This window comes from Protomyctophum parallelum (assembly GCF_964188405.1).
Source record: "Protomyctophum parallelum genome assembly, chromosome: 14".
Lineage (NCBI taxonomy): Eukaryota > Metazoa > Chordata > Actinopteri > Myctophiformes > Myctophidae > Protomyctophum > Protomyctophum parallelum.
Genome location: NC_139709.1, coordinates 21,998,915 through 22,025,917, shown reverse-complemented (window position 1 = coordinate 22,025,917; position 27,003 = coordinate 21,998,915). Strand labels below are relative to the sequence as shown.

Genomic DNA, 27,003 nt, shown 5'->3' with positions numbered 1-27,003 from the left:
CCACCAGGGTTGAACTGGTTCAGTATTCTTTCCAGCCATATTGAACCAGTGCAGAGCGTTTCCACTGAAAATGTATTGGTTCAGAACCCGAAAAGTTGGTTCGGAACCAAAAAATGGCCGCCGGTTCTATGAAAGCACCAAGGTTCCAAGAATCTAGAGCGGAACCAGTTCTAGACCAAAGTTATTTTGGTGGAAAACAGGCCCTAGTGTCCAAACTGGTGCACTGTCTGCTTCAAATAACTTTACTGACATTGTCAACCAACCAGTCGGTGTCGTACTACAAAACTGTCTCAATGAAAGATTGGGGAAACCACTTCCAGCCACCATACAGATTGTTTAAAATGAAGTTGTATTTATTAAAATAGGTCTTGAATTGTGGCTTCAAAGGAAACTGGACATTGCAATAATTCAATGAATGCATGATCAATTGCTAAAGGGGCATGGCTGTAATTAAACAAAACTCAATTTGGCAGACTTGTTACAACCAATGACCATCATTTTTTAATTCCAGGGATCGATTCAGAACCATGGTGAATGTGATGGGTGATGCCTTGGCCACAGGGATCATGGCTCATATTTGTAGAAAAGACTTTATCAAGGAAGGAGAACAGGTGAGAGGTGTTGTAAAAATGTGACATCAAGTAGCTGAATGTTGTCTTTTGCACCGTTGAATCCAAATTAACCAGTGGTCATTCCCATGCTGGCTTTTTGTCAAAATTATGTTTTTGCCACAGCCATACAAAATGAGTATTACCAGAAACAGAGTTCATTTGGTTTCGTTTTTACACTCTCAGAGTTATGTGGGTCTTTGCAAATAAAACATTTGAGAACCAGTGACCACTAATACTAGTAGTGGACTCATAATGTGCCATAGTGTCGTAGTAAAATCACTGTTATACATATTCTGAAGAAAACCTGGAGTCAGCTTGTTGACATTCAGTATTTGGGCATTGTGATCAAATTAAGAACATTATAATGGTGAGTGAAACAGAAAATAAAACATTTGCCACAGAGAAGACAAAGTCCTTGACTCTGACACATTTTGTCTGTGTACAGACATATTGATGACCGCTGAAACTAACTCTGATGTACTGTTTGTCTGTGTACAGACATATTGATGACCGCTGAAACTAACTCTGATGTACTGTTTGTCTGTGTACGGACATATTGATGACCGCTGAAACTAACTCTGATGTACTGTTTGTCTGTGTACAGACATATTGATGACCGCTGAAACTAACTCTGATGTACTGTTTGTCTGTGTACGGACATATTGATGACCGCTGAAACTAACTCTGATGTACTGTTTGCGTTGCGTCCGCCGTGCAGGTGCCACTTATCTGCGAGACCAAGCCCATGATCAGCATCCAGCAGATGATGAGCTACCAGAACCAGACCAACGGCTGCTATCCGCCTCAACACGGGCTCCACCAGGTGTCCCCGGAAGTGGCTCGCCTGATGCAGCTGGAGGAAGGCGTGCGGCCCGCGGCAAAGAAAAAGCACCACGGGGCCCAGCACAAGAGAGAGCACCGAGAGAACAAGGACCAGTGCAACGTTGACATGAACGGACTGGAGACAAATGTATGAAGTCTAAAAAGGTTGGCACATCTGTAGCGGCCGGGCAGGGAGACACAGTGGAGCGTTGCTGTGGTGGAACTGGAAGGTATTAAAACGTGCACACAGACTCACACACAAGCAAGCCTTTTCCTTCAAGATGTACCACCTGCCGGGATGGACAGACAATCCTGGAATGAAACCAACTGAGAAAGACAGTTTTCTACAGAATCTAAACAATGACCCACAGGTGTGTGTGTGTGTGTGTGTGTGTGTGTGTGTGTGTGTGTGTGTGTGTGTGTGTGTGTGTGTGTGTGTGTGTGTGTGTGTGTGTGTGTGTGTGTGTTTGTGTGTTTGTGTGTGTGATCCCTGATCGATGGCGTGCCGTAGAGCCAGAGGGAGGGAGCAAATAAGCGCTGGAGCCCTCAGGAAACCAGTTTTCCAACAGAGGGTTTACCCAGTGCAGCTGTGAGCCGAAATGGACAATAGGTAATATCAGATGTAATGTCCCTTATTGGACCGTGCAAGAAGAAAGAACATGCTCAATGGCCTGTTATTATATCATTTGTTGTCATAATGTGTGTTGGGGTGTGGGGCTTTCTTCTGGTTTTTTGTTTTATTTTGTTTTAAACTTTTGTATAGGCCTATTCTTTATTTTCTTTTTTATTCACGCATTATCTGCTGAAAAAGAAGACACTATCAAATGCAAAGTTGCCTCAAACCCCCATAGACTGGGCTTTTCGACACATTTACGCACTTTCTTATGGTTCATTCACTCTTTTTCAGTTGTGCCACATTTTGGCCAATCTGCACGTTTAATCAATCAATTCTTTCTTTGCCCAAGATCATCATGTCCACCCAGTTTTTGCAAATCCATTAAATAGCTGTTTGACAACAGCCGGTGGTAATTTGCAGAGGTAAGTAATCGATAATGGGAAGATTAAACAAATGCTCAACTTGTCAGATGTTCCTTTGGTCAACATTTTAACACACACAGGTTGAAGATATGAGATTAAATCACTGGTTCGCAACGTCGGATTCAGGCACCACCAGGGGGTTCAAATGGACTATTATGGGCCTGTGTACAAATGGAACCAAATGGTCCCAAAGGTAAAAAGAATAGGTGGGCCCAGGACCCGACTTGAGAAACGGTGTATAATTAAACAGTCTGCGTTACCTTTCCTTGCACTTTTGTGTCTGCCTTGTAATCCCTGAGTCTAAACTGCATGGATACTGTGCTCTGCTTCATATCCCATGTATTCCCTCTTTGCCTTAAACGACCAAAGGAGAAGCATTTGGGACCAGTGTTCTACAGATTTGGAGTGTTCACTCAAGTTGTTCAAACAAGCAACGACAAAGACAATGGGAGACGGAGCCAATGACAGGCCACACTCCATCTTTGTGTATATGATGTATGCTGTACATATATTTACTTTAAAAGTGAAAAGATATAGTTTCTATTACCATGACAGTTTATCATGGCCTGTTTCAAAAGTTGTCATTTCTGTCTACGTAAGAAGAAAATGTAGTCCAATTCTATGAACATGTAACCCAGCCCCACTCTGTAAAAAGGAAAAAAAATCTTAACTATGGATAAAAAATATATATATTGTACAGAAGGGAAAAAAATGAGGATAGTTTGCATAGACTTTTTTTATTATTATTTATGATTCAGTGCTGTATTCATGTACTGATATTTTGTTTATTCACTCTCACATAAAGTAGCTGTCATGTCAGCCAGAACTTCATACAGTATATCCTAATAATGAGCATAGAATTACTGCCCATACCTTTCTGCACATATTCACAACCACTCACTCCACCTCACCATCAAAAGGATAATGTTTCTGCAATTCACAAACTGTATTCCACCAGACCGCCAACCATCAGAGACTACAATGTATGGCCTACTCACTTTCAAACATAGTAATACGGAGCCCCGGAGTGGCCATGGTAAGAAAAATCATTTATCTCGTCCAGGCGAGATATAACATGACTGGACAAGGTCGACTTAATATCTCATCTGGATATTGCAACAAAACACAATAAACTCTTAACCACTTAAGCCCTACACTATACACTTTGTTGTACGATGGATAGCAACGTTGTGAGCTTGTACATCTGCTTTTTAAAATGCCTTCAGGTGGCAAATATATTCAAGTATCTCTGTGAAACTGCATCTGAACTAAATTATTTCCCTTTTTTTTCCCCACTCTTTTTTTTTCTCTTTGTCATGTTCACGATTATAATTTTTTTGAACCATGGCCCAAAAAATAAATTGTTTGAAAATGTAATTATGTATCAGCTTTATTCTTTGCAGCGCTGCTTTCTCCACAGTGCAAGGTTAAAAGTTAAAGGTCACACTCCCAATCTTCCACCGTAGTCTGAAAACCCATCTCTTCAGACTTGAAGGTAACAGGAATAACAAGAATTTATCAGAGCAGCCTTCATTACCAAGGCAACAGCATGCAATTGCTATATGCCCACCATCTAGAGATGAGGAGAGGGCAGTGACTTCATCTCCATTAAACGAAGAGTCCAAATTATAACTTAGTTTTAAATAGTGAGTTCTACAAAGGCAGTCAAAATAATTTTAGCCTATTGCATAGCCAAAGGAAATTAATATGCACGGGGTATACAGGAGTATTGTGTGTACACATCAGAAACTTTGACCTCTAGTCAACAGGGTCCTCCCACAGGTCACATTCAAGGTCAGAGAGAGGATGAGGATGATTGGGCACTGTGTCAGGCACCCAGAACTGGTGGCAAGAAAACTGTGTGGGTGCCAACCCAAGGCTTTGCCTTAGCTTTTACCTTGATTTTTGGAATGAGGGCAAATGTCAGTGGTGGATATTTAATTACTTGAGGAAAACCTTGTATTTTACCTCAAGAGATAACCTCTCTGTCCTATTCACAGGCCATTTCATTTATACACATTTACCCTGCACTCTACTTCTCTTTCCACCTACGTATTAACATTTTCATGTTTGTGTGTGTGTGTGTGCGTGCGTCTCTGTAATGATGTATTGGAGGGTGACACCATTCACGTCATATTGCGGCAATAGCGCACAAACCTGTCATTCAACAGGCATGCACACAAAATATAAATCTGTTTTTGAATTCTCACAAAGGTTTCCTGGTCAATAGAGGTATTTATTATATTATTTAATCAAAATCAACAAGCATGTTCCATCATTCAGATACATTTTATACAAAATCAGTCATTAATAGGCAAATTACACACTGTCCTTAGACAGAAATATTGTCTAATTAAACATGTGACAATAGTTATCATTACAGCAAGGGCATTACAGGAATTATTTTACACAATTATTATGGCTCTGAATGGCACAAAAGTCAGTCTACTGTACCACAGCAGCAAAACACGCCCAGGTACACTGGAAGTACAGTATTAGCAGTAGTCACACCAGATTAGTCCAGATTACAGATGATGTCCCTACTGTAGCTCCAAAGACACGTACCTACAGTCTAAATATTGTGCTCAGAAGCGCCTTGAATGGAAACATTCATGACCCACAGTGTTGTTACGGTATATGTTATATGGTATTCATGAGGATACTGTAACTGTGAGTTACTTAGCATTGTCCTCACAGTGGTTGATTTGAAAAGAAAAAAAATGAAAAAAACAGACCTGTCTGAACTGAGTGATGCTGTGTGTACTGTACTGTACGAGCCCTCCTCCCTGGCCTTGTGTGTGTGTGTGTGTGTGTGTGTGTGTGTGTGTGTGTGTGTGTGTGTGTGTGTGTGTGTGTGTGTGTGTGTGTGTGTGTGTGTGTGTGTCGCTGCCCAACAGTGCCATCCAGCGGTATTGTCGTGATACTTCCATGCTCATACACAGACAGACAGACATACACACATAGTCACGTATAGGAGTGGCTGGCACCACAAAATAATAATGAAATGGGTGTAAAAGTGCATGAGAAGTATTCATGTGTGAGGAAGATTTGTGAAGAAAGCTATAGATGAAAAGGAGAAGTCAGACAAAAAGGAAGGTATGATCATAGAGGATTCAGAATAAAAAAAATCCTGAAACACTGAAAGAGGAGATAAGCATCCTAGACACTTCTGGTGGAGGTTGGGTCCAGCCGGGCTCTGAGTTTCACAGCTTGGCCTTGCCTGGTGTCATCTGGAGGCTCTGTAGTTTCATGGCCATGCCCATGTTCCCCGTGATTTTAAGCTTCCCCTGGAAGAACGCCTGAGAGGACAGAGAGAAAGATTGTACAGGTGAGTAATAGTCAAGAACCAAACTAAGAAGAATTCAAATTAAAACACAATCTGTGAATGTCAGCATCTCTCGGAGTGTAAAGGTTTACACATACAGTAAAATGTCTGTTAAGATCTGCTTTGTCATCATGAACAGATGATGAAAGGACACGTTGTCTCAGTAATGGCGACTGCCTCTCCATCTCCAGGAGTATGTAACATTTAGTCAGCCAAATCTAATGTGGACTGGAAGAGGGGCTGTTCCCAAAACTTTAAACAATTGCTTGTTGCATTTTAACTTTTCATTTTTGTTCCTCCCATCTCTCCCTAATCACTCCTTGTATTTTCCCTCAAGAGATAACCTCTCCGTCCTATTCACAGGCCATTTCATTCATACACATTTACCCTGCACTTCTCGTTCCACCTATTAACATTTTCATGTTTTTGTGTGTGTGTGCGCCGTGCGTGCATGCATGCACACAAAATATAAATCTGTTTTTGAATTCCCACAAAGGTTTCCTGGTCAATAGAGGTATTTATTATATTATTTAATTAAAATCAACAAGCATCATTCAGCATACAAAATCTGTCATTAATAGGCAAATTACACACTGTCCTTAGTCAGACAGAAATATTACTCATGTCCGTGAGTGCTGGTTTTCTCTTCTTAAGAGATTTCTTTAAAAGTTTATTTTTCCCGACCGCGCACCCGGTAAGAATGTATAAAGACAGTGAGACGTATTGGAGTCGTGCAGGCTTCCTTGCTTCAAAGACAGAAATATTGTCTCATTAAACATGTGACAATAGTTTTTACAGCAAGGGCTCCACACTTACAATAATTATGTTACACAATTATTATGGCTCTGAATGGCACAAAAGTCAGTCTACTGTCTTTATAATGTGTACATAGTGTCTCTCCTCCCTAGTGTTCAGGGAACGGAGACAATGTGGAGGCCTTGAATTTCACCTTGAGAGATTCATGTGAAAAGGCAACTAAAGAAGGCAGATAAAGAAAGAACAAAATGTACCGTCTGTGGATTCATCTTCCCCGTCATCAAAGCCAGAAGGTTCTCGTCGCCCATTGCAATGGTGCAGTCCGCCTTCTTATCTAAAGGATACAGAAGTTAACTTTTGTGAGAATATGCGGTATTGTGCCGATGTTGTTTCTGTTCCTTGGTTTCAAACAGAATGGGACAAAACTAAAGGTATAATCCTGTGCATCACGCCAGCACTCACCGTCACCATGTTTTGTTACAGGTTTTGTTATTGTGACACTGCCACATAAATAAAATGTATTTCCTGTTCTGGTATGAATGTTGAATGAAAATGAAACATAACATACTGGGTGTTAACAAGGGAATATATTGGTTAAAATATGGTTCAATACCGTATTTAACCCCGAAATGTAGTGTACGCAAAATATATTTTGTGTAGTTAAACCATGGTCATTCATTTTCTTTTCAAGGTTTAATCATAGGGGGAGCTGTGGGGAAAAAGCATGTGAGCAATAGTTCCAGGAAGTGAGGTACCAGGAACAGCTATCCACACTTTTCCTGGGCTGTGTGTGCTCCAGTTCCTGTCGATTTGATCCAATGAAAGCCAATGAAACTGGTCAGATGACCAATGATATCCAATGAAATCAACAGGAACTGGAGCACACACAGCCCAGGAAAAGTGTGGATAGTACAGGGAGCTCCAGATGAAATTTAATAATTTAGTTAAGTCTATCCCCATCGAGATACATACATGAATTGAATATACAGTACACCGCCATCACCAATGAATGGATATGTACTGTACACTACATAGTATCAAAAATGAATATGAAACTGAATATGTACAGGGGATTCAACAGTGAGTACCTGGATAATATATAATACAGTATGTGCATTGTCTATCAATAGTGAATTTAATGAGTGAATACAGTAAGCAAGTCTTGCAACGCATCCTTTATGGGCATAGCATCTCTCACAGATCTGTAGTATATTATCTTTGTACGTTTTTTTTTTTTACACTTATTACTAGCTATTAGCTATTAGCTATAGGTCTTATTTCTATTTCATTTATTTGTATCTTTTGTTTTCCGTCTTTCTTTCCACTCTCCTATCCACTCTCCACTATAATTTCTCCTATAACTTAATACAAAGGTATCTCAAAAAAAGAAATGCACTTTTCACCCATCAGGCCATGTATACACAGATTGTAAATTATGCTTTACTCTGTCTGTCTAGCAGCACATCAACAAGCTCAGCGGGGCTTGTAGTGTAGCTATTTTCTGTGTTGTATGTATGGCAGAATATAAATAGTTTAGTTTAGTTTAGTTTCCGAGGCTAGACCTTTAGTGCAGCGACGGCTCCAGAAAATTGTGACTGGGGGTGCTATGGGGGGGGCTGGCTATTTGGAGGGGGGTCTAATGAATCTTGGTTTACATGGAAGTCAGTCAATTGGGCTTGTTTTGAGGGGGGGCTTAGAGGGGGCTTCTTCCACAGTGGCTTAAGGAAGACACTGGGAGTATCATCTACTCATCATTGTCATTAATAATACAACACAACAATGTTTCTTCATCATTGAGTTGATTGAGGCCTTTTTGGGACCCTCAAATAAAAGTCACATCATGTCTCATTTCATCATGAAGATACGCAATGTAGCCTTGCGGGGTGAATGTGGCAATTGATGATGGCCCTCTCCATCATCAAGGTTGCGCTGCCTTCGGCAATCGGATCTCATTAATGCTGCTTGACAAAGCAGTTATGGTTGCCACTCGGCGGATTCGTTTATATAATAGACCATTATCGGAGGCCGGCCTCTTTGACGTGGGACCTGAGATGACCTGAGGTGCTGGACATCTGATGATGATACGCTAATGCCTACCATTAGTCTTGATGTGACGCGTTGTGAGTTTCTTGATTATGTTTTTTTTATATAAAGTGATTGTGTCTATAGATTAAAAAAATCTATATGGATCAGTCAGAACACAGTTTTTACTACTTCCTGAAAAGGAATGGTTTCTGCCCGACAGCAACAATATGCTTCACAGTTAATTCAGTTTTGCTTCACATTCCTTGTCGCTGCCAGCGGGGACTTTTTTAATTTTATTTTAAATCTCTGCAGCCATTCACGCAACTCACACTAGCAACGATCTCCCCCTGGAGAGCCATCTGAATTCAGATTCCTCTACTGTATCCATTTCACAAAGCTGTTCACACAGACACGAGTTGAGCATGGTAATTTGATGCTGTTGATAGATTCTGGATTTATACAATAAAGGCTCTAGGCTCGTCTCGTGTGTCACGTATGTGAGTCGGCATGACAATTACGCATGGCTATGAATACTTATAGCTCTAATGAAACGCTGAGTGAAGACTATTTATGAATCTCACGTTTCAAGCGTTATATGTACCACCAATTCAATAAGCGACACGCACAGACGGAACATATGCTTGGCTGAATGCATTAATGCTCCAATATGCCTATTGAAAGACACAAATGTTTTGTAGTATTCTGTAACAAGTTTGCTGAGGTCCTATATATGCCAATATTAACATTTGACACCTCGTTGAGATGCTGTACAGACTGGGAGGGGTTGAGGAGGTGCGCACGCAAGTGTTGTCTATATACTATTACTGGCACACATAGTAACACCGAAATTAAACATATTGGGCTAAATTAATTAATGGTATTGCCTTTAGCTGTGTTACCAGCTATGACATGTCAACAAGTCGACTATGGAAGGGTCCATTTTTCTCCACTAATCAGAATGAAATAAATGGTGTCCAAAATAATTAGTGATTTATTGTTGGTGAGAATGCAGCTGAAAAGTACAATTGTGTGTAATAAAGCAGCAACAATGCGCTATAGGCTGTTCAAGGTGGGTGCATGCCTGCATGGGCCCACTGGGCTGTGTGAGGTCAGGTGGAATCAAATACAATGTCATTGTCCACCATTGCTTTGTTTTCATTCTCCATGCATAGCAGGTGGCTCGACAAGAAAATTGGATTCTCTCACCCGTTTGCTTACTATATGGGTCAAATAATAATAATGTGCTTGTTACTGCCTGACTGTCACTCTGGGACGGGGTAGGCGGCCAGGAATAGGCCAATAGAACAGAGTAAAACCACCCCAAAATGGCCAAAGATTCGAACGTGCATGTGCAGGGGGGCCTTGGAGCTTCAGTGCCCAGGGGCCCCCAGAGGTGTTCATCCAGCCTTGTCCTGTGGTATAATAATGTTGCCCGAGTCGTTGAAACCCATTTTAGGGAAAAGATAGACATCTCAGTGTCACACGCACACACAAACACAAAAAAGAACGCACCTGTGTCATTGGTGACTGAGCCCTTGCCATTTTTGACATCCACTACCCAAACTCCCTCTTTCCCATCAGGTCCATCTTTGACCTTGAACGCAAACACTCCCCCAATCTTCTTGACAAGCTCCTCTCCTTCCTGGAGGGGGGAGAGAGAGAGAGAGAGAGAGAGATAAGCAAACCCCTTCTTTCTTTGAAGATATGAATTATGTTCCCCAGAACTCATAAGGACAGGTCAAGGCCAGAGCTAAAAGCTTTTGAGCTAATTGTTATAGGATGCCGTTTTACCTCTTGCAGTTTTTTCTCAATCTCCTGGAAAACGCCGTAGGCTTTAAAGTCCTCCAGACCGCTGGCTGCAGCGGTAGCAACAGCAGCGACATGGGGCCTGTGGACAACAGGGTTAATGGACCATTACATAAGGATGTTCCACAGTGTGACCTTGAAATCCATGTTGGTGCTCTGTGTGTGCGTGTGCATGTGTGTTTTGCCATGGTTTGCGTTGGTAATTGTTTGCTGCAGTCTCTTGAATTGGCAAGAACAATAATAATAATAATAAAACTTTATTTGTATAGCACCTTTCATGACATGAAATGCAGCTCAAAGTGCTTTACAGAACAATGGAGAATAAAAGAAAAGCAAGGCAACGACATTAAAAAACAAGCAGTAATGCAGTACAGTGAGGACATGAAAAATAAAAAATACAAGATCAATTAAAGGCAATGTTGTAGAAGTGGGTCTTGAGCTGAGCTTTAAAAATGTCTACAGAGGCAATGTTGCTTGTTGAAATTTTAATTATCCGTTTCTCTCTTGGCAAACCATGGCAAAACAAGAAATGATCACATAGTGATATTTGTCAGGTGAAAGAAGCGCTATCTCTGTTGTGTTCTTGTCTCCGTTGTGTTCTCCCCCACCATATTGGTATGATTATTTCTTTAGTAACGTGTATGTTTGTGATTGTGTGTCAACCTCACAGCCTTTGTTTGCGTTAATTTTTCCGACGTTCTGTGCGTGGTTCAATGACTGTGTTTTGTTGTGCAGCTGTTGCTTTGAGGCTGCGGTCGTTAGGCTTGCGCTATAGGTGTGGAAATCAGCCCTTTCGCGGTGCGTGTGGCATAGCTTAGGAGGCAGGCAATTACACTACACTCCCATTGGCTTAGGCAGCGTGTGTGGCAGGCTAGGCCGTCAGTATGACTAGTATGTCGTCTACATTTCATGAGCGATCATTAATCAGGTTTCACCTGACAAAAACACACTTGAGATAAATATGCCCAAAATGCATTCATTCATTTGATAATTTCAATGTATTAAAAACCTCCATCACTCCATAACCCACAGGTAGGGTAAAGTGATAGTATTTGGATAAAACAAAAGGTATTTTGTTAAACATTTGAAGCTCTGTATTGTTTTTAAGGTAGGTGACAAAATCTCAGCCAAACAGGAGAGAGTACCAGTTATCAGCTTAATTCTTATAGTGTTCTAGTTAAACATTTCTCTGCTCATTTCTTTCCACTTTCACTAATCAGAAATCAGTATCCTGTTTGAGTTCTGTATCCTGATTGGATAAAATTGGTATCCCAATCTGAAAATGCATTGTTTAATAAAGAGCTGGAGATGAAAACACCTGTTAACGGAACAAACACTCTATAGCAATGAGACAATAGAATCAATCAGAATAGAGATATTTGACACTTATTTTAACCAAAGAGAAATGTACATACCCTACATTTAACCACTTAAACCAATACAGTGACTAGGCAATGGTTTGGATTTCAATTGAAGATACAATAGGTTTATTGTTAATATGCACAGTAAAACCACAGGTGTTCACATCACGCAATTAAATGCTTACTTTTCCTTCACACCTACTGTAATGATATAAGATATCACTAACTATATAACACCTACTGTAATGATATAAGATATCACTAACTATATAACAAGCTAAAAATATGAAACGGCAGAGCAGCAGTCAGAAGAATGCACAATACAAAAATTGATAAGCAGCATTTCTTGAGTGGCGTGTGTGTGTTTCTGTATGTGCAAGTCTGAATGTCCATTAAAGCGCAGCTCACAATTCAGTGATGGAGAGGGGGGAGTAAGTGGGAAGAGGGGTGTTTTGGTGTTTCTGAGAGACATTCGATCATGAGCCTGATGGCCTGTGGGCAGAAATGTTCTTTCAGGCTAGTTGTCCAAAGCTCCTGAAGCGTTTAATCTTTGTTGTGAAAGGGGGGTTGGTTATGGCCTGGTTCTCGACGAATCTGGTTGGTCCTTCTGGTCCGCAAAGTCCCCCCACAATTGAGAGGGGCCAGACTTGATCTGCCTGCAGGGGCAATTTTCATTGCAAAGGCAGATTAAGGCGGAGTCAAGACATGGCGACACACTGGACATGTGGCAGACCTTTGGAGCCACGTGGCGATGCACTCTCTGTGGAAAGCGTGCTTACAAGGCAGAGTAGAGTACACCTGCCCTGGGATGTATTCACTACAGCACACTGAACAGCAGTCCTCCACACTGTCATGGATGGTGATATGGGGCAGGCAGTTTATGAGATTCTCATTGGCTGGTGGTTGGTCAAACTCAACAACCGGGTTGCTATCCAGATCAGCGTAAGATGATTCTGATTCTGCCTCCACACCCTCGACGGCATGTATGAGTGCCAGCCTCTCCTCCTGTGCCAGCCTCAGCTGCTGTGTCAGCCACATCGCTTGTGCAAGCCTCTCCTCGAACAGCCTCTCCTCCTGTACCCACCTCTCGTGTACCAGTCTCTCTTCCTGTGCCAGCCTCTCCTCGTGTGCCAACCACTCATCATATGCCAGTCTCTCCTCCTGTGCCAGGCTCCTCTCCCATGCCCGCCTCTCCTGTACCAGCCTCATCTCCTGTGCCAGTCTCATCACCTTTGCCAGTCTCCTCTCCCATGCCCACCACTCCTGTACCATCCTCTGCTCCTGTACCAGCCTCTCCTGTGCCAGCCTCATCTCCACTGCCAGCCTCATAACCTGTGCCAGTCTCCTATCCCATGCCCACCTCTCCTGTGGCAGCCTCATCTCCTGTACCAGCCTCATCTCCTGTGGCAGCATCTCCCGTACCAGCCTCTCCTCCCGTGCCAGCCTCCTCATCCATGCCCGTCTCTCCAGTGTCTGCCTCTCCTCCCCATCCATGGTCTGTGAAACTATACACTCTGGCTGACGCTGACGTCACGGAAGTGAAATAAAAATGGAGGTTGCCTTTTTTGCTGGTGTCATCACGATGATGTCAGTCATGTCAGTCATATCCATATATGGAGATCCGATGTGTGATGTCAGGCTTTGGGATGGAGGGGGTCCCTGACCTCTGATGTCACACTCATGTCACCATGACTCAGCCATAACCATTCTAAGTAGTTCTCAATGCAGCTATGCCCAAATATGGAGTCTAACCTCAACTTGTCGTCATGGCACCAGGCGCAAACCAATTGCTCAGCTCCATATATGGGCACAAAAGAGGCATGCCCATATATGGTCATATACTGATGATATCAGTATATCCTGATGACATCAGTATATGACAAGGAATGACAGGTACAGAGATCTCCATATATAGGTAGGAGCTTGACAAAGTATTCCACTACATTCCAAAAGGTTTCCATTGACATTGTCAAACTTTTTGACTTTTGGCACAAACATTGATACTATAAAACAATGATTCAGTTCCTAACAGGGATCTTCTCACGAGACATTTCCTGATGGTATCAGTGTGAAGAGGTGGTGTTGTGTGTCCTGTCCCTGATGTTACATGCTCTCCTGGTGACCCTCCTGTGTTATGTGTTGTGAATTGAGGGGAAGGATGCAGAGGTCTCAGATGTACTGAAATCTCTGTGACTGTAAACATTAGTATTTAGTGTTCACCATGCTAGCACAACAATAGCTTCCATACCAAAGACAACGCACAGAACACAAAATGTTCTTTAAGATATGCCGATCAAAGTAGGGATGCTCCGATCAGGCTTTTTGGGACAGATCCCGATCACCGATAGTTTTCCTCATGATCGGCCGATACCGATAGGTCTGATCTTGTGCGTAAGGGGAACATTTGAATATTTCCAAAAGTATTATATAAAACCCATGTCAAAACTGTTCCTGTGTGTGGGGAGGAAGGGGAGAATGATTAGGCCTGTCACAAAAAATGCAAAATGATAAAATGACTGAAAATGATGTTTTGCAATAGGGAGATATCGGAGCATCTCTAGATCAAAGCATTGCCATGAATATAGTTATAAGGGCTGGGCCACTGGGCCAGGATGTAATCGATCAAGTGGCAGTGATTGAAGTGGGGATGCATCTAATTTGTTCTTGTGCTGGAACAACATTCCCTGCTCCCTTATGGTCGTGCTAAGCAGTTATTCCAGTTAATAACCCATACTATTTTGATTTCCCCCTCTTTCCTTCAGTCTTTCAGTAGAGCAACCAAGGATGCACAATTGGTTATATTCCATTAAACATATATTCCAACAGGAGCTTGAAATGGAACCCGGCAACAAATTAGAAAAATGGCAAACAAAACGATACATACTGTACGTGGCTTTATATTTCTGGGTTGTTATGAGCTGCTTGTCATGCTGATGAGAATATTGATTTGGAGAGTTAGATTGTGTTCACACTAGAAGCAACAAAGCAACAGGAAGATATAATATATCGACACATGAAGATACAAAATGATGCATAAAACAGAATACTCTAGTATGAACTCTGGCATGGTTGCCTCCACCGTGTGTGTGTGTGTGTGTGTGTGTGTGTGTGTGTGTGTGTGTGTATGTATGGTTAAGCCCTTTGGATAATTGCGCTAAAGGAATAGAGGCGAGTCATTAAATCCCTGATAAGTAATGGTTTTGAAAATATATATTTTCTACCAGACAGTGAGGATAATAAGCTGCTGTCGTAATAAATCAGACTTATTACAGCAATAATTGCACTTAATCACAGAGCAATTTGTGATGCACTGACTTGTACGTGACTCAGGCCGCACGAGAGAACAAGGTCATGCATAATCGCACTCATAATTTATCTGACATACTGTAGTGTAAACTTCTTGGGGAAGAATCCCACACCAAGCTACAACTTACAGTATTGAAGTTAAAAATGTGACCAGTGTTTGAGAATAACAAATTAAACAACAGCACCAACATATATCAATTGAGAAATGTCTATTGGCGTCCGCTAACTTGTAATGAGTTGTCATTTAGACCTTGCTCACCTGGCGTCCTGTGGGAATCCCATCTTGTATAAGGCGACGACCACCGCACCTCCTAAGCCAATGTTGTGTTGCAGAGCGACCTTTGCACCCGGGACCTGCCTTCTGTCAGCCAACCCCCGTAGCTGCCAACACAACTCTGCACACTGGGCTAGACCTGAGCAATGACAATGACGCACACAACCTTTTAGGACGGTGATTTTATGAATGCCATTTGGAAGGATTTTTTCTTTTTTTTTGCCTAAAGCCTAAAGCCATAAATAGCCAATTTACAAGGTAATAGCCTACAATAATCTACAAGGTCACAACATAATGTGAGCTTGTAGACCCACTATTTCCGGTGCACGACTAAGCAAATCAACCATAACTCAAACCATAACCCCTAAATCTATTTTGTCTAACCCTAACACTAGCCCAAACATGAATCATTTCCCAATTGTAAGCCCAAGTTTGAAAATACTTTTAAGTTAATTTTAACCATAAAACCACAACTTCTCTAGTGAGGAGGAGACATACACCACACAGCACCACAAGTACTGCACATGACCTTCTGTACTGTACACGTCTACAACATGTCCTCCACTACAACATACAGTAAATGCCTTTAAGAATCTACAAGATCTACAGGCTATTTTCATAGCTGATGTATACAGGGGTTAAAGTGGTTTAAACTGATTTGCTGGAGAACCCCCTCAAGGACCCGAATGAGAACCACTGAATTATGGAACCAGTGGTGTGTATGCCTGAGCATCAGACAGAACTATGTTGTGTCCTGTCATTACAGCACAGTTTATACACACACACACACACACACACACACACACACACACACACACACACACACACACACACACACACACACACACACACACACACACACACACACACGCCCTTTGCCCCACACTCCCTCAGGGTCATTAAACTCATTTCCTCATCAGCACTTGTTGTAAAACTATCCAGTTAAGAACTGACACAGAGAACTAATAGATCATTTAAACATTTTAAAGGTTTGACTCAAAATGTTGTAAGGCAGCGGTTCCCATTTTCCCACCCTGTGAGCCGGGGCCCACGTGGGCCTTGATGATATTGCAAGTGCGCCCCCAACTGATTGGAAAAACACTAAACATTTTATAGATCATATAGTATTAATATAAAAATGTTATGTAAAATAAAGAAAATAAATCATGGTGTTTTTTCTTTAAAAGCTTGAAAATGTTGTTTTCACAGCGATACTGATAAATATGAACTTTTAACACTGCTTTGATGTTATGTGGCCTGAAGCCATTGCAGCACTTTATTATTGCCATGGTAACAAAACATTTACTTTGTCTATTTAAAAAGGTACAGAGGCACTGATGCAGTCCATCCATCTGAAATGCATGCAGCCCTGCATCTTCTTCTTTTTTATGATTTATTTTGGCTTTTTCTGCCTTTATTGATAGGTTGAAAGTAGTCCGACAGGAAATGGGGAGAGAGAGGGGGGGGAAGACACACTGCAAAGGCTGTCGGGATCGGGAGTCGAACCTGTGGCATGCCGTCAGGCTGGCTCAGCAGCCTAGGTTGAGCTAACCATCCGGGCCATCTTAAACATGGCAGATGGTTAGGCTGCGAACGCTTTTGAGCTGTTCAAGTGGACCCTGATCCAGAAAATGTTGGGATTTGGGAACCACTATTGCAATGTGTCGTGCACTGATGAAACTTTCTCCAATATCTTTCTTAAACAGAGACGGGCAACCACTTGACAGACTGATGTGACACCTCCCTACTTAATCTTACGAGGGTCCACGCAGGGTCAGGGTCCTGTGTTGGCATTAAAGCTAAGCGTTTCATCTCATTAGGCTTTTACATTACACCATTATCCAAATGAGCTAAAGCACTTAAGGGTAAAGACTTCTGCACAGCACCAATCTGCTCCCACACGGCTTGTGTGTGTGAATGCAGTTTACAGGGCGTAAACTTTACGCCCTGTAAACTGCATTCACTTGCTGCTACTCGCCTCAGAGCACTGGCTCAGAGGTAGTGTTAAATCAGGTTTTAGACACCAACCCCCGGGCCGCAGAAGACATGCGGCCCATGGATCACCAGTTTGACACCCCTGCCGTAAAGGTCAGTGGGGATAACGGCATCTATGGCTATGTGATCAGATTTTTGTCTGGGATCAGATTGGTTAAATCAAATCTGAACAGTCAAAAGAAATGTATGGAAAGTGATTTTTGATAATCACATTTGAACCGCATTCCTACATGGTTTGAAATGCGATTTATATCTGTATATATGTCTGGATGCTTGGACACAGAAGCCTGATTTATACGTTATCGTATGATGGTGTCCACCACGGAAAATAGACAATGTACAAGTCACAATGGGTTGAATCCGCGACGAGTTGCGAACTTGTAGCTCTGTAATTTTCAGAGACTGACACCAGCGTACTGTATGACAGAGCATTACTCACGCCTACGGCATGTTGGGAATAATAATAATAATAATAATAATAATCACTTGCAAATAATAAGTGTAGAAAGTCAGTCCTAAAGGTCACATTTGAGGTCGGATTTGCCTGCATTCTCAACAAAGTCTGTGAGACAATTGGAATCAAAGTCAGCACAGAATGCATCTAAAAATGGACAGATCAGTAATTAAGCGTATTTTAAAAACTAGACCAGTTAATTATTAACAAACATGCCTGTCGCCCTCCTTCCCCTCCCTCCTGTGCATTACGTGCCACCACTGGTGTGTCAAAGACAGCAGGTTATCAGCATTTCACTACCGGGCAATGACCTGCTGACCATGCTGCCCCTACTGGCCCACTGGGGGCAGTGGCGCGGGTCTAGCGAGCATCTATGGGAAATCCCTCCTCACACCATGACCGAGGAGTTAAGGGTCAGAGCATTAGAGTTAAGATTAGGAGAAAGACATGGGATCAGTAGAATGTCGCACAGAGAGACGGCGTGGCTTAGCAGACCGGGGCACCTGGAGTCCGAGCGAGGATGACCCAGAGAAATCCCAAACCGAGATGGGATGGGAGGAGGGACAGGGACGGGGGAATGATAACAAGACACCTCACTGTGGACCCAGTGAGGTTAGTGGATGAGGTGGGGAAAGAGTAAGGGTTCATAAAATTAAAATAAAACACACACTATATAATTTATTATACTGTATCTATGCTGTCTGGAAAAAACACACAGCAAATGAAAGAAATCCAGCTCAAGTGGAGTTAGGAGGTTTTTGTCGAAGCGCTTTTTAATAGTTTTCATTGGTTAAATATATTTTTTAACCAACACGCAGACGTAAATAGCACTGAATTATGAAAAAAAAGAAGATATAACATATATACTGTCACAGCCCTGTTGGTGACACATTTTTCACCTCGTCCTCCCATTGATCGTCTGTGCATCTATAACTTCTGTGTGTGCATGGCATGTGTGCGCATGTGTGTCTGTGTTGTGTATGTGTGCGTGTGCGTGCGCATGATGGATGAATGAACCTTTAGACACTTATGGACAAGCAAGTAGTGTATACATTCCTGCAGTCAGAGTCATCTCAACGCTCCATGGTTTAATATCCAGAGGGATTAGCCACAGAGAAGCCTCAAAAGCGACTGGCCTCTCACATGCAAGCTTATATGGTAGGTCACTTTTACCCAGTTACAATCCTGGAGCCGTCCCTGTGAGAGCACTGCCACCAGGTGGCCGCACATAGCACTAATACTGTTTATGAAAGGTTCTGTCATTTCCAAATACTGACCAGAGTCCCCAAGGAGGGCTCTATAATTGGTGGCTTCATGCCATGTCGTGAGCTTGTAGATCAGCCATTTTCACTACAATTTATTTTCTAATTCATGGAATTTCTTATATTTTAATTGTCTCCACAGGCCGAAGGCATGGGGGGAGAGTATGTTTTGCACTCCGTCCGTCCGTCCGTGTGTGTGTGTGTCCGTGAGCAGCTAATCTCGGCCACCGTTAACCCGGTCGATGCCAAATTTTGCACACACACTCCCTGGATGCCAACGATGAACCTCTGCCCCAAACTTTCCAGAACGGCCTATTATAGCGCCACCAGGAGGCCGCTTTGTGCAAAACAAGTTTTTGCACAGTACACCTACAGATTTTGTCCAAACATCACGCAAATTGGTACACAGTCTCTCTAGAGCCATTCAACGAAACCGGTCTTTCAGATTTCTCAGACTCCATCATGATTGGTTAAGATTGGCTTCCAAAGTTCATTTACTTTTGTTGCCCTTTTATCCAACCACCAGATGAAGGCAAGCTGCAATGTCCTACATTCCTATCCTGGTGGAGACCTGTGCCCAGAAGGGCACTTTTTCTAGTTTTAATTTGTTTTTGGAAAATGTTTTGAAATAATAATTAAAAATAAAATATAGGAAACCAAAAATAAAGAGACCCATAAAATTGTGTCCGCGACACACAAATATGTCCCGACCCAGTGTTTGGGAACCAGTGCGGTAGATGTCCCTAAAGACCAGAGGGAGTTTTGTGGTGCAGTACCTGTGGCACCTAGAGGATGTCCTTTAGAGATGAGCCCTACCTGTGGCACCTAGAGGATGTCCTTTAGAGATGAGCCCTACCTGTGGCACCCAGAGGATGTCCTTTAGAGATGAGCCCTACCTGTGGCACCTAGAGGATGTCCTTTAGAGATGAGCCCTACCTGTGGCACCCAGAGGATGTCCTTTAGAGATGAGCCCTACCTGTGGCACCCAGAGGATGTCCTTTAGAGATGAGCCCTACCTGTGGCACCTAGAGGATGTCCTTTAGAGATGAGCCCTACCTGTGGCACCTAGAGGATGTCCTTTAGAGATGAGCCCTACCTGTGGCACCCAGAGGATGTCCTTTAGAGATGAGCCCTACCTGTGGCACCCAGAGGATGTCCTTTAGAGATGAGCCCTACCTGTGGCACCCAGAGGATGTCCTTTAGAGATGAGCCCTACCTGTGGCACCCAGAGGATGTCCTTTAGAGATGAGCCCTACCTGTGGCACCCAGAGGATGTCCTTTAGAGATGAGCCCTACCTGTGGCACCTAGAGGATGTCCTTTAGAGATGAGCCCTACCTGTGGCACCTAGAGGATGTCCTTTAGAGGTGAGCCCTACCTGTGGCACCTAGAGGATGTCCTTTAGAGATGAGCCCTCCGCTGGGGTTCACCACAAATTTTCCCCCATAGGTGTTGTCCCCTCTGTCAATCAACTCTCCTGCTGTACCTGAAATGATCACATAGATTAAAACACTGGTTCTTGAACATTTTCACATCAAGGGATCCACAAAGTTATACTGTATGCTTTTGGCCGCGGACAGATACACCTATTCATTACCAGTGGTAACTTTGGTTACTAGTTACTTTGTAGATTTTTATTATTATTACGAAACCACTTCAGACCTATATATAAATATATATACTTTGGCCATTTGAAAATAGCCGATCTACAAGCTGTTGTGAGCTTGTTAGATCTGCTATTTTCAAAGGATTTGAGGACCTCCTGCATAATGAGTACTTTTACTTTTAGTACTTTTAAAGAATATTTTCTTGTAAATACTTTTGTACATTTACTCAATTAAACTTTGAATACCAGACATATACTTGTAACAGAGTATTCCTACAATAGGGTATTGATACTTTTACTTAAGTAAAACATGTGAGTACTTCCTCCATCACTGTTCATTACCACTCAGTACGCCAGAGGTACTGCGGTGAGACTCACCCTCTGGGCACAGCCCCAACGCCTCGTACGTGATCAGCTCATTGGCTGAGAAGCAGTCGTGCAGCTCGACCACGTTGACATCGCTGGGCTGCAAGCCTGCCGCCTCGAAACACCTCTTAGCCGCCAGCTGAGTCATGTCATACCCCACCTGGAAGGAGGCAGAGACGGAAAGAAATGCCATACCGTTGATGTCGGACGGAAACCTCCCATCTCCACAATCCAAAAAATAAACTATACTACGTACAGCGTCACACAAAAGCATCAAAGATAGCAGATCCACAAGCTCGAAACTTCTGAATTTGAATACTGAAAAGTAACTGTTTTGGACCTATAAGGTTTCCACCTGACTGAGACGATATATCAAGGGCTTGTATATTGTCACTGTCGGGCAAGAACCATGCGTTTCCATATTCTTTTAACATAACTTTGTATGTCTTACTCTTTTCATAGAATAATGCCCTATTTGAGTGTCACGCAAGAGTAGCAAAAATAGCCGATCTACAAGCTCGCTACACGCTGTGAGCTCCGGGCAGAGAGATGGGAAGACAGGACAACCCCTGATTCTCACCATCTTTATGCAGCTGTTTTCTTCAAACGTGGAGGCGAGGTCTGTTACCATCTCCTGTGCCACGATCTCCACGGCCTGGCCCTCCAGACCGTGGCTCCTCACAAAGGCCTCACTGGCCAAGACCGCTGCACCTGCGCCGTCTGAGGTAGGGCTGACAGCAGAGATACAGGGTTAGGTCAATGTGGTCCTGGTGGAGCTAAGAGTTAACACAGTAACTAGGACGTGGCTACTGGCTGGCTACACGTCTTACTGCCTCTGATTGGCCGACCTCATCATACATGCTTTAGAATGGAATGCGGTGGATGCTTTTAATGCCGTCATGTCATGGTCTATTTAATAACTCCTGTTATGGCCCAATCTTTGTTAATTTCAAAATAAGAAGAGGGCATTTTTCCTCTTCAATGTGTCATGTGTTTCTAAAATGTTTGAGCCCAGATACAGCAACGTGCAGCTAGCCAATCGCAGTGCGGGAGGTGGGACACCGGAAGTCAAGGAAGAGAGAATTTGAGAGAAGCTACATTTCAAAAATAGATTAAAAGTACTCAACGGCAATGCAGATTAGCACCGTTTCACACAAGTTTCTGCAGCAGCCTACTGCAACTTTATGCATGTTTGAAAAGTTTCACCTGACCAACACTCAAGCAACTATTTGTCTGTGACCAGACAGTGGTACCGCTACTGCAACCAAGAAACACACTAACCATCAGTAGTAGCCTGTGGCTTTGATTTGTGAGGCTCTTACCAGCACTGCAGGAGTGTGAGGAACTCAAACACTTTCTTGGAATTAGAGACCTGCTCCAGACTGTACTCATTCTGGAACTGAGAATACCTGCGCACGCACGCACACACACACACACACACACACACACACACACACACACACACACACACACACACACACACACACACACACACACACACACACACACACACACACACACACACACACACACACACACACACACACACACACACACACACACACACTTCATTTTACACAGTGTATTAATGGACTGTAGAAAGCATGCTTTTGAATTCTATTCACTGCTTTGAAGAGCAGCAGAAACTTGGGAATAAGAAGCTTCCTGGATCCCTTATTGTAATGGAAATGGTAGATATTTTGATGCAATGTGGTGTGGTGCTTAAAGCTGTAGTCGAAATCCAGCTTAGTGTCCAAGTGTCCTTGAGCAATGATTTCATCCACCATCGGGGTGTGTGTGTGTGTGTGTGTGTGTGTGTGTGTGTGTGTGCACGCGCATGCGTGCGTGCGTGCAACATGCCTCAGATGCAAGGAAAGCAGGAAAACGCTTAATAACAAACTATGCCTTACGGGTTGTTGGTGGAATGCTTGTGGTTCTTCCACCCGATTTTGGCAAAGTGTTCCGGTTTAGTACCTGGAAGACACAGTAACCGCAGACACAATGCGTTGTACATGAACAAACTGCATACTCGAGATGGAACAAAAACACATTAAACAGCCAGTAAGCAGTAAGCAATTCAATCAAAAACATCAGGACATGTGACATGTTCCGTGTGAATTAATGTGGATTCCTTTCTTAAACTTACCATATTTCTCCATATGTTCCTTGCCAGCATTGCCAAACATCTGTGCGGCTGCTGGTGCAGCAACCATGCCATGGCGGTTGATCATCACCTCCATGTGCTTGTCCATGGGGTTGGTCCTATCCATGAACTAACAGGCAGACATTGAAATTATAGCTAGGGTATATGAATTAACCAGTTAAGCACAATTTAGCCCAAAATAGGGATACCAAGTTGAAAGTGGTTAAGCCGTAAAGGTATATTCTCACTCACTTAATTCAAATATCACTTCTTTTTTTGTTTTGTTGTGATAATCCTCCCTACTATAGTGTGCCCACTGCTGACCATATAAGGAATTCCTCCCTGTCCCCAGTTAACCCCTGGGTGTCAGAAAACCATAGGTTTCGTTTTTGGCTAGGTGGCCCAGCCTTCATCCAATCAGGATAGAGAGGGGCCTTCCACCAAACATGATGGAGCGGGGGCGGGCCTTGGTGTGTGTGCTGTTGGCTTGTTGCGTGTCCCTCCACTGTAGTGCGTTCAATCCGTGCATGTGCACATCTTGTTACCGGGGCACATGACACCATCATGCCATGGGTTAATAAACTAAGCTTTAGAAGCAATAAGCCTGTCAAAATAACAAAGCAAGGTTACAGTGTAACATATTGATTTTCACACACACACACACACACACACACACACACACACACACACACACACACACACACACACACACACACACAGGTTCTTTACCTTTGCGGTCAAAGAGCCTCTTTCCATCTTCTCAAATCCAAGGGCAAGCGCACAATCAGTGAGACCTGCAATAAGAGGTGAGGTGTGAGAAATGGCCAAATGAGAGGGCGGGGGGTGTCAGAGATCACACACAGATTGGCGCGTGCGTGTGTAATCGATAAAGTGTAGGATACAGTTGAATTGCTCTTCACTTGAAGTCAGCTTTTCGATGAAAAAACAACACCTACATACTATAGTATAATGGGACAGTCACATTGAGCAACCCTGTCCAGTGTCCACCAAATAAATTAGTCACTCAATGAGAGAAAGAGAGAGAGACGGAGAGAGAGAGATGATTGCACAGATTATATATTTCTCACGGGTCAGTGCGTGAGCAGTGAGAGTGGGTGAGTGGAAGACTGGAAGAGCTGCTGTTTTTAAAAGAAGATTTAAGGTGTTTTTAACTCATGTAATCATGACATGACATGTTGCAGCCATGAATCATTTGACCATTACAACCCTCTTGCCTAAGTCATCTTCTCCCTGGACCAGACACCTACTAACTCACCTCCCTGGACCAGCTGTCGGGCCATGAAGAGGGCAGTGGAGCCCGTGGAGCAGTTATTGTTAACGTTGATGATGGGGATCCCAGACAGGCCCAGGCCGTGGTAAATGGCCCTCTGACCACAGGTGGAGTCACCTGAGGGACAACAGCACAGCCTCAGTTTCATATGTTTGCCTTTGTTTGTTATTTGGTAGTGCAGGTCAGGACGGACGATAAAGATTTATCACACCAAACCATGGACCAAACGTTGAAAGTTGATGTCAGATGTCTCATTATCGGCACGTTTTGTCTTAACTTTCTTAGACAATTCAACAATGAACTTACATGTCTTCAGAAGGACAAATAAAGACAACACAGCAGACATAGACAGACATTTGGGTATTTTATTTGCCATTACATTATATTGTATATTGTTTCATAAAATATCGTTATGACATATCAGAGAACTCCACTATAACAGTATTATATAGTCAATATCAGCACCCTTACCATATACATATCCTACACATGCTTGTTCAATGGCAGAATATGGGATTCCTGCATCTGCTAAAGCCTTTTGACCTGAATCAGAGAGGAGGTATTAGATAGTTAATCGTGACTAACAACACCCATTTCACATTAAAGTAATTTGTCTTAACAATGATACATGTAACATGACCACACTATGTATATAGGCTCTCAATATAGTATAGTATAGACAGTCTATATATACTGAATATACTACACATAGTGGGGATACGCACCTGCTTCCTTAGCCATATCAGGATAGTCAAAGTCCTCCCGGGCTCCAGGCTTCTCAAACTGGAAGACAAATTCAACGTACAGTATTTTAATATTATTAACTCGATCTGGACCTATTGCACACCTGTACACCCCTGAAGGGCCTCCCTTGACAGAATGGTTTATTTTGGTCTTAATTTCTCTTAAATCATATTGTAGAGGGTTAATTTCAACAAACCTTACAAAGAATATTTGGACCAAAAAGGTGTAGGCTGAAGCCGTAGCTTATAGTGCCTACCCTTTTTATCTTAAATTATACTAATACAAGTAATAACAAAATAAACAATAACAAAACTTTGATACAACAGGCAGAACAAAGGAAGACATTTAGTCGAATCAAATGGTGGAGATAAAACATTTTAGGTTTATAATGTTTTATATCAACTATATTATCTTTAAACATTTTCTTACATTTATAGATTGAATTGCACACTTTTTGGTCATTGTCACAACTATTCCATATTTCTACTGCCATAACGATGGACATCTTTTTTAAATGTTGGTTCTTGCTGTTGTGATTTCAAACATCAGCATACCCCTCAGCTCATAATAGTATTCTTTCATTTGGAGTTTCTGAATGCAGCTTGGAAGCAATTTCTGTTGTGCTTTGAGGCCATCAAAACTGTTTTCTGAGTATTATATTACTTTCTGTGAGATGCAAGCTGCAATTGTAAAAACAAAAGGCCACAAAAGACCAATTGGACTGTATTTGTAGTTCATTTGAGATGACATTGTGCTGGATTACGCACATAGCTCATGTTGATGTTATATTCATGTAATTTGAATCCACACAAAAAATAATTCTCCATTTCACTGTTAATGGGCACTACAACACACCAAGATGGTAGTTCTGCCGCACTTGGAGATTGCCCTTTTTGGAATGGGCCTCTGCTCTGGACCCAATCCCACCAGATCAAGTAGTTACCTCACACTCAAGGTGCCCAAGGTTCACTCTGAACTTCTATGGCCCTACTAGTACCACATGGAATGCCCTGCAGTGCAAAATACATTGAGATTAACCACTCTAGTACCCTTGAGTCATTTTAGAACCCTGGTGACCGACCAAACGGGTCACGCCACAATGCAATTGGTTTTAGAAATTTGTTTTAAATTTGTCTTGGTCTCAAATTGATGGCGATTGGACTATATGGTGAACAATAACAACAACAATATAGCCCAAAGTTGTACTGGCTCTCAAGCTGCAACAAGACAAGTCGACACCTGTTGTGTATGTGTCAACAGTGTCAATGCCTCCCACTGACCATGAATCATGACATGGACTTTGATAAATCATGCAACCAACAACAGATAATGTCAAATTACACGAAACCAGCATTGAGTCTTATGTTACACACTAATAACAGCTGTATTTCAATAGTCTGTTTGGATCAGCTTGCAGAGCTGTCAAACCATATGTAGCTAAATAAACTCTTAAATAAATTGATGTCACAATAATGTTATTTTTTTCCATCAACAAACAGGCTTAAATGCGAGGGGAGTGATTGTGCAAGTCAAGAGCGTATAGCAAAAAAAGTTATAGCGTCTTCTCTTCCAAGTTCAGTTCAGTAAAGCCAAGCTGCTGGCAGTCAGTCACCCTATGTGGCATTTAATTATTATTACCTTTGTCATTCCAACGCCTATGACAAAGACTCTGTTGCTGTGCCTTAGAGGTGCCATGGTCATGGTGGTGGTTCTTCTATCCAGTGGGGCAGAGGGCAGCAGGCAGCTCAGCAGATCACACAGCAAAAGAAAATAATACACAACCTGAACTGAACCAGCGTCAAATGATACCACCAAATGAA

The 27,003-nt window shown here is 42.5% G+C and overlaps 2 protein-coding genes across 2 annotated transcripts in view; one reads left to right on the top strand and one right to left on the bottom strand.

Annotated features, from left to right (window-relative positions):
- Nucleotides 1–1,587, top strand: part of slc1a7a (solute carrier family 1 member 7a) — a gene marked incomplete at both ends in the record, with an annotated part of 53,447 nt that extends 51,860 nt beyond the window's left edge. The window contains 2 exons of the mRNA XM_083781272.1: nt 512–611; nt 1,330–1,587. Of these exons, the coding sequence (XP_083637398.1) occupies nt 512–611; nt 1,330–1,587 (358 nt within the window). The remainder of the gene's footprint in view (nt 1–511; nt 612–1,329) is intronic.
- Nucleotides 1,588–4,698: 3,111 nt separating this feature from the next.
- scp2a (sterol carrier protein 2a) lies at nt 4,699–26,969 on the bottom strand. Its single transcript, XM_083782070.1, has 16 exons — nt 26,822–26,969; nt 25,165–25,222; nt 24,911–24,982; nt 24,425–24,556; nt 23,878–23,942; nt 23,152–23,278; nt 22,916–22,979; nt 22,328–22,414; nt 21,586–21,736; nt 21,018–21,165; nt 20,412–20,519; nt 15,310–15,463; nt 10,369–10,465; nt 10,090–10,219; nt 6,807–6,886; nt 4,699–5,770 (listed from the first exon to the last, which is right to left on the bottom strand). Exons 1-16 carry the CDS (start codon nt 26,882–26,884, stop codon nt 5,675–5,677), a joined length of 1,632 nt encoding a protein of 543 aa, XP_083638196.1. The 5' UTR covers nt 26,885–26,969; the 3' UTR covers nt 4,699–5,674.
- Between the last annotated feature and the right edge of the window lie 34 nt (nt 26,970–27,003).

Bases quoted from the DNA above. Each gene is read 5' to 3' on its own strand.
- scp2a (XM_083782070.1), bottom strand. From the start codon at position 26,884: ATGACCATGGCACCTCTAAGGCACAGCAACAGAGTCTTTGTCATAGGC. The intron at 24,557-24,910 runs GTAAGGGTGCTG...GTTGTCCCTCAG, and splicing joins ATGTGTAGGATATGTATATG to GTGACTCCACCTGTGGTCAG. The intron at 21,737-22,327 runs GTAAGAGCCTCA...CTCTGCTGTCAG, and splicing joins CTCACACTCCTGCAGTGCTG to CCCTACCTCAGACGGCGCAG.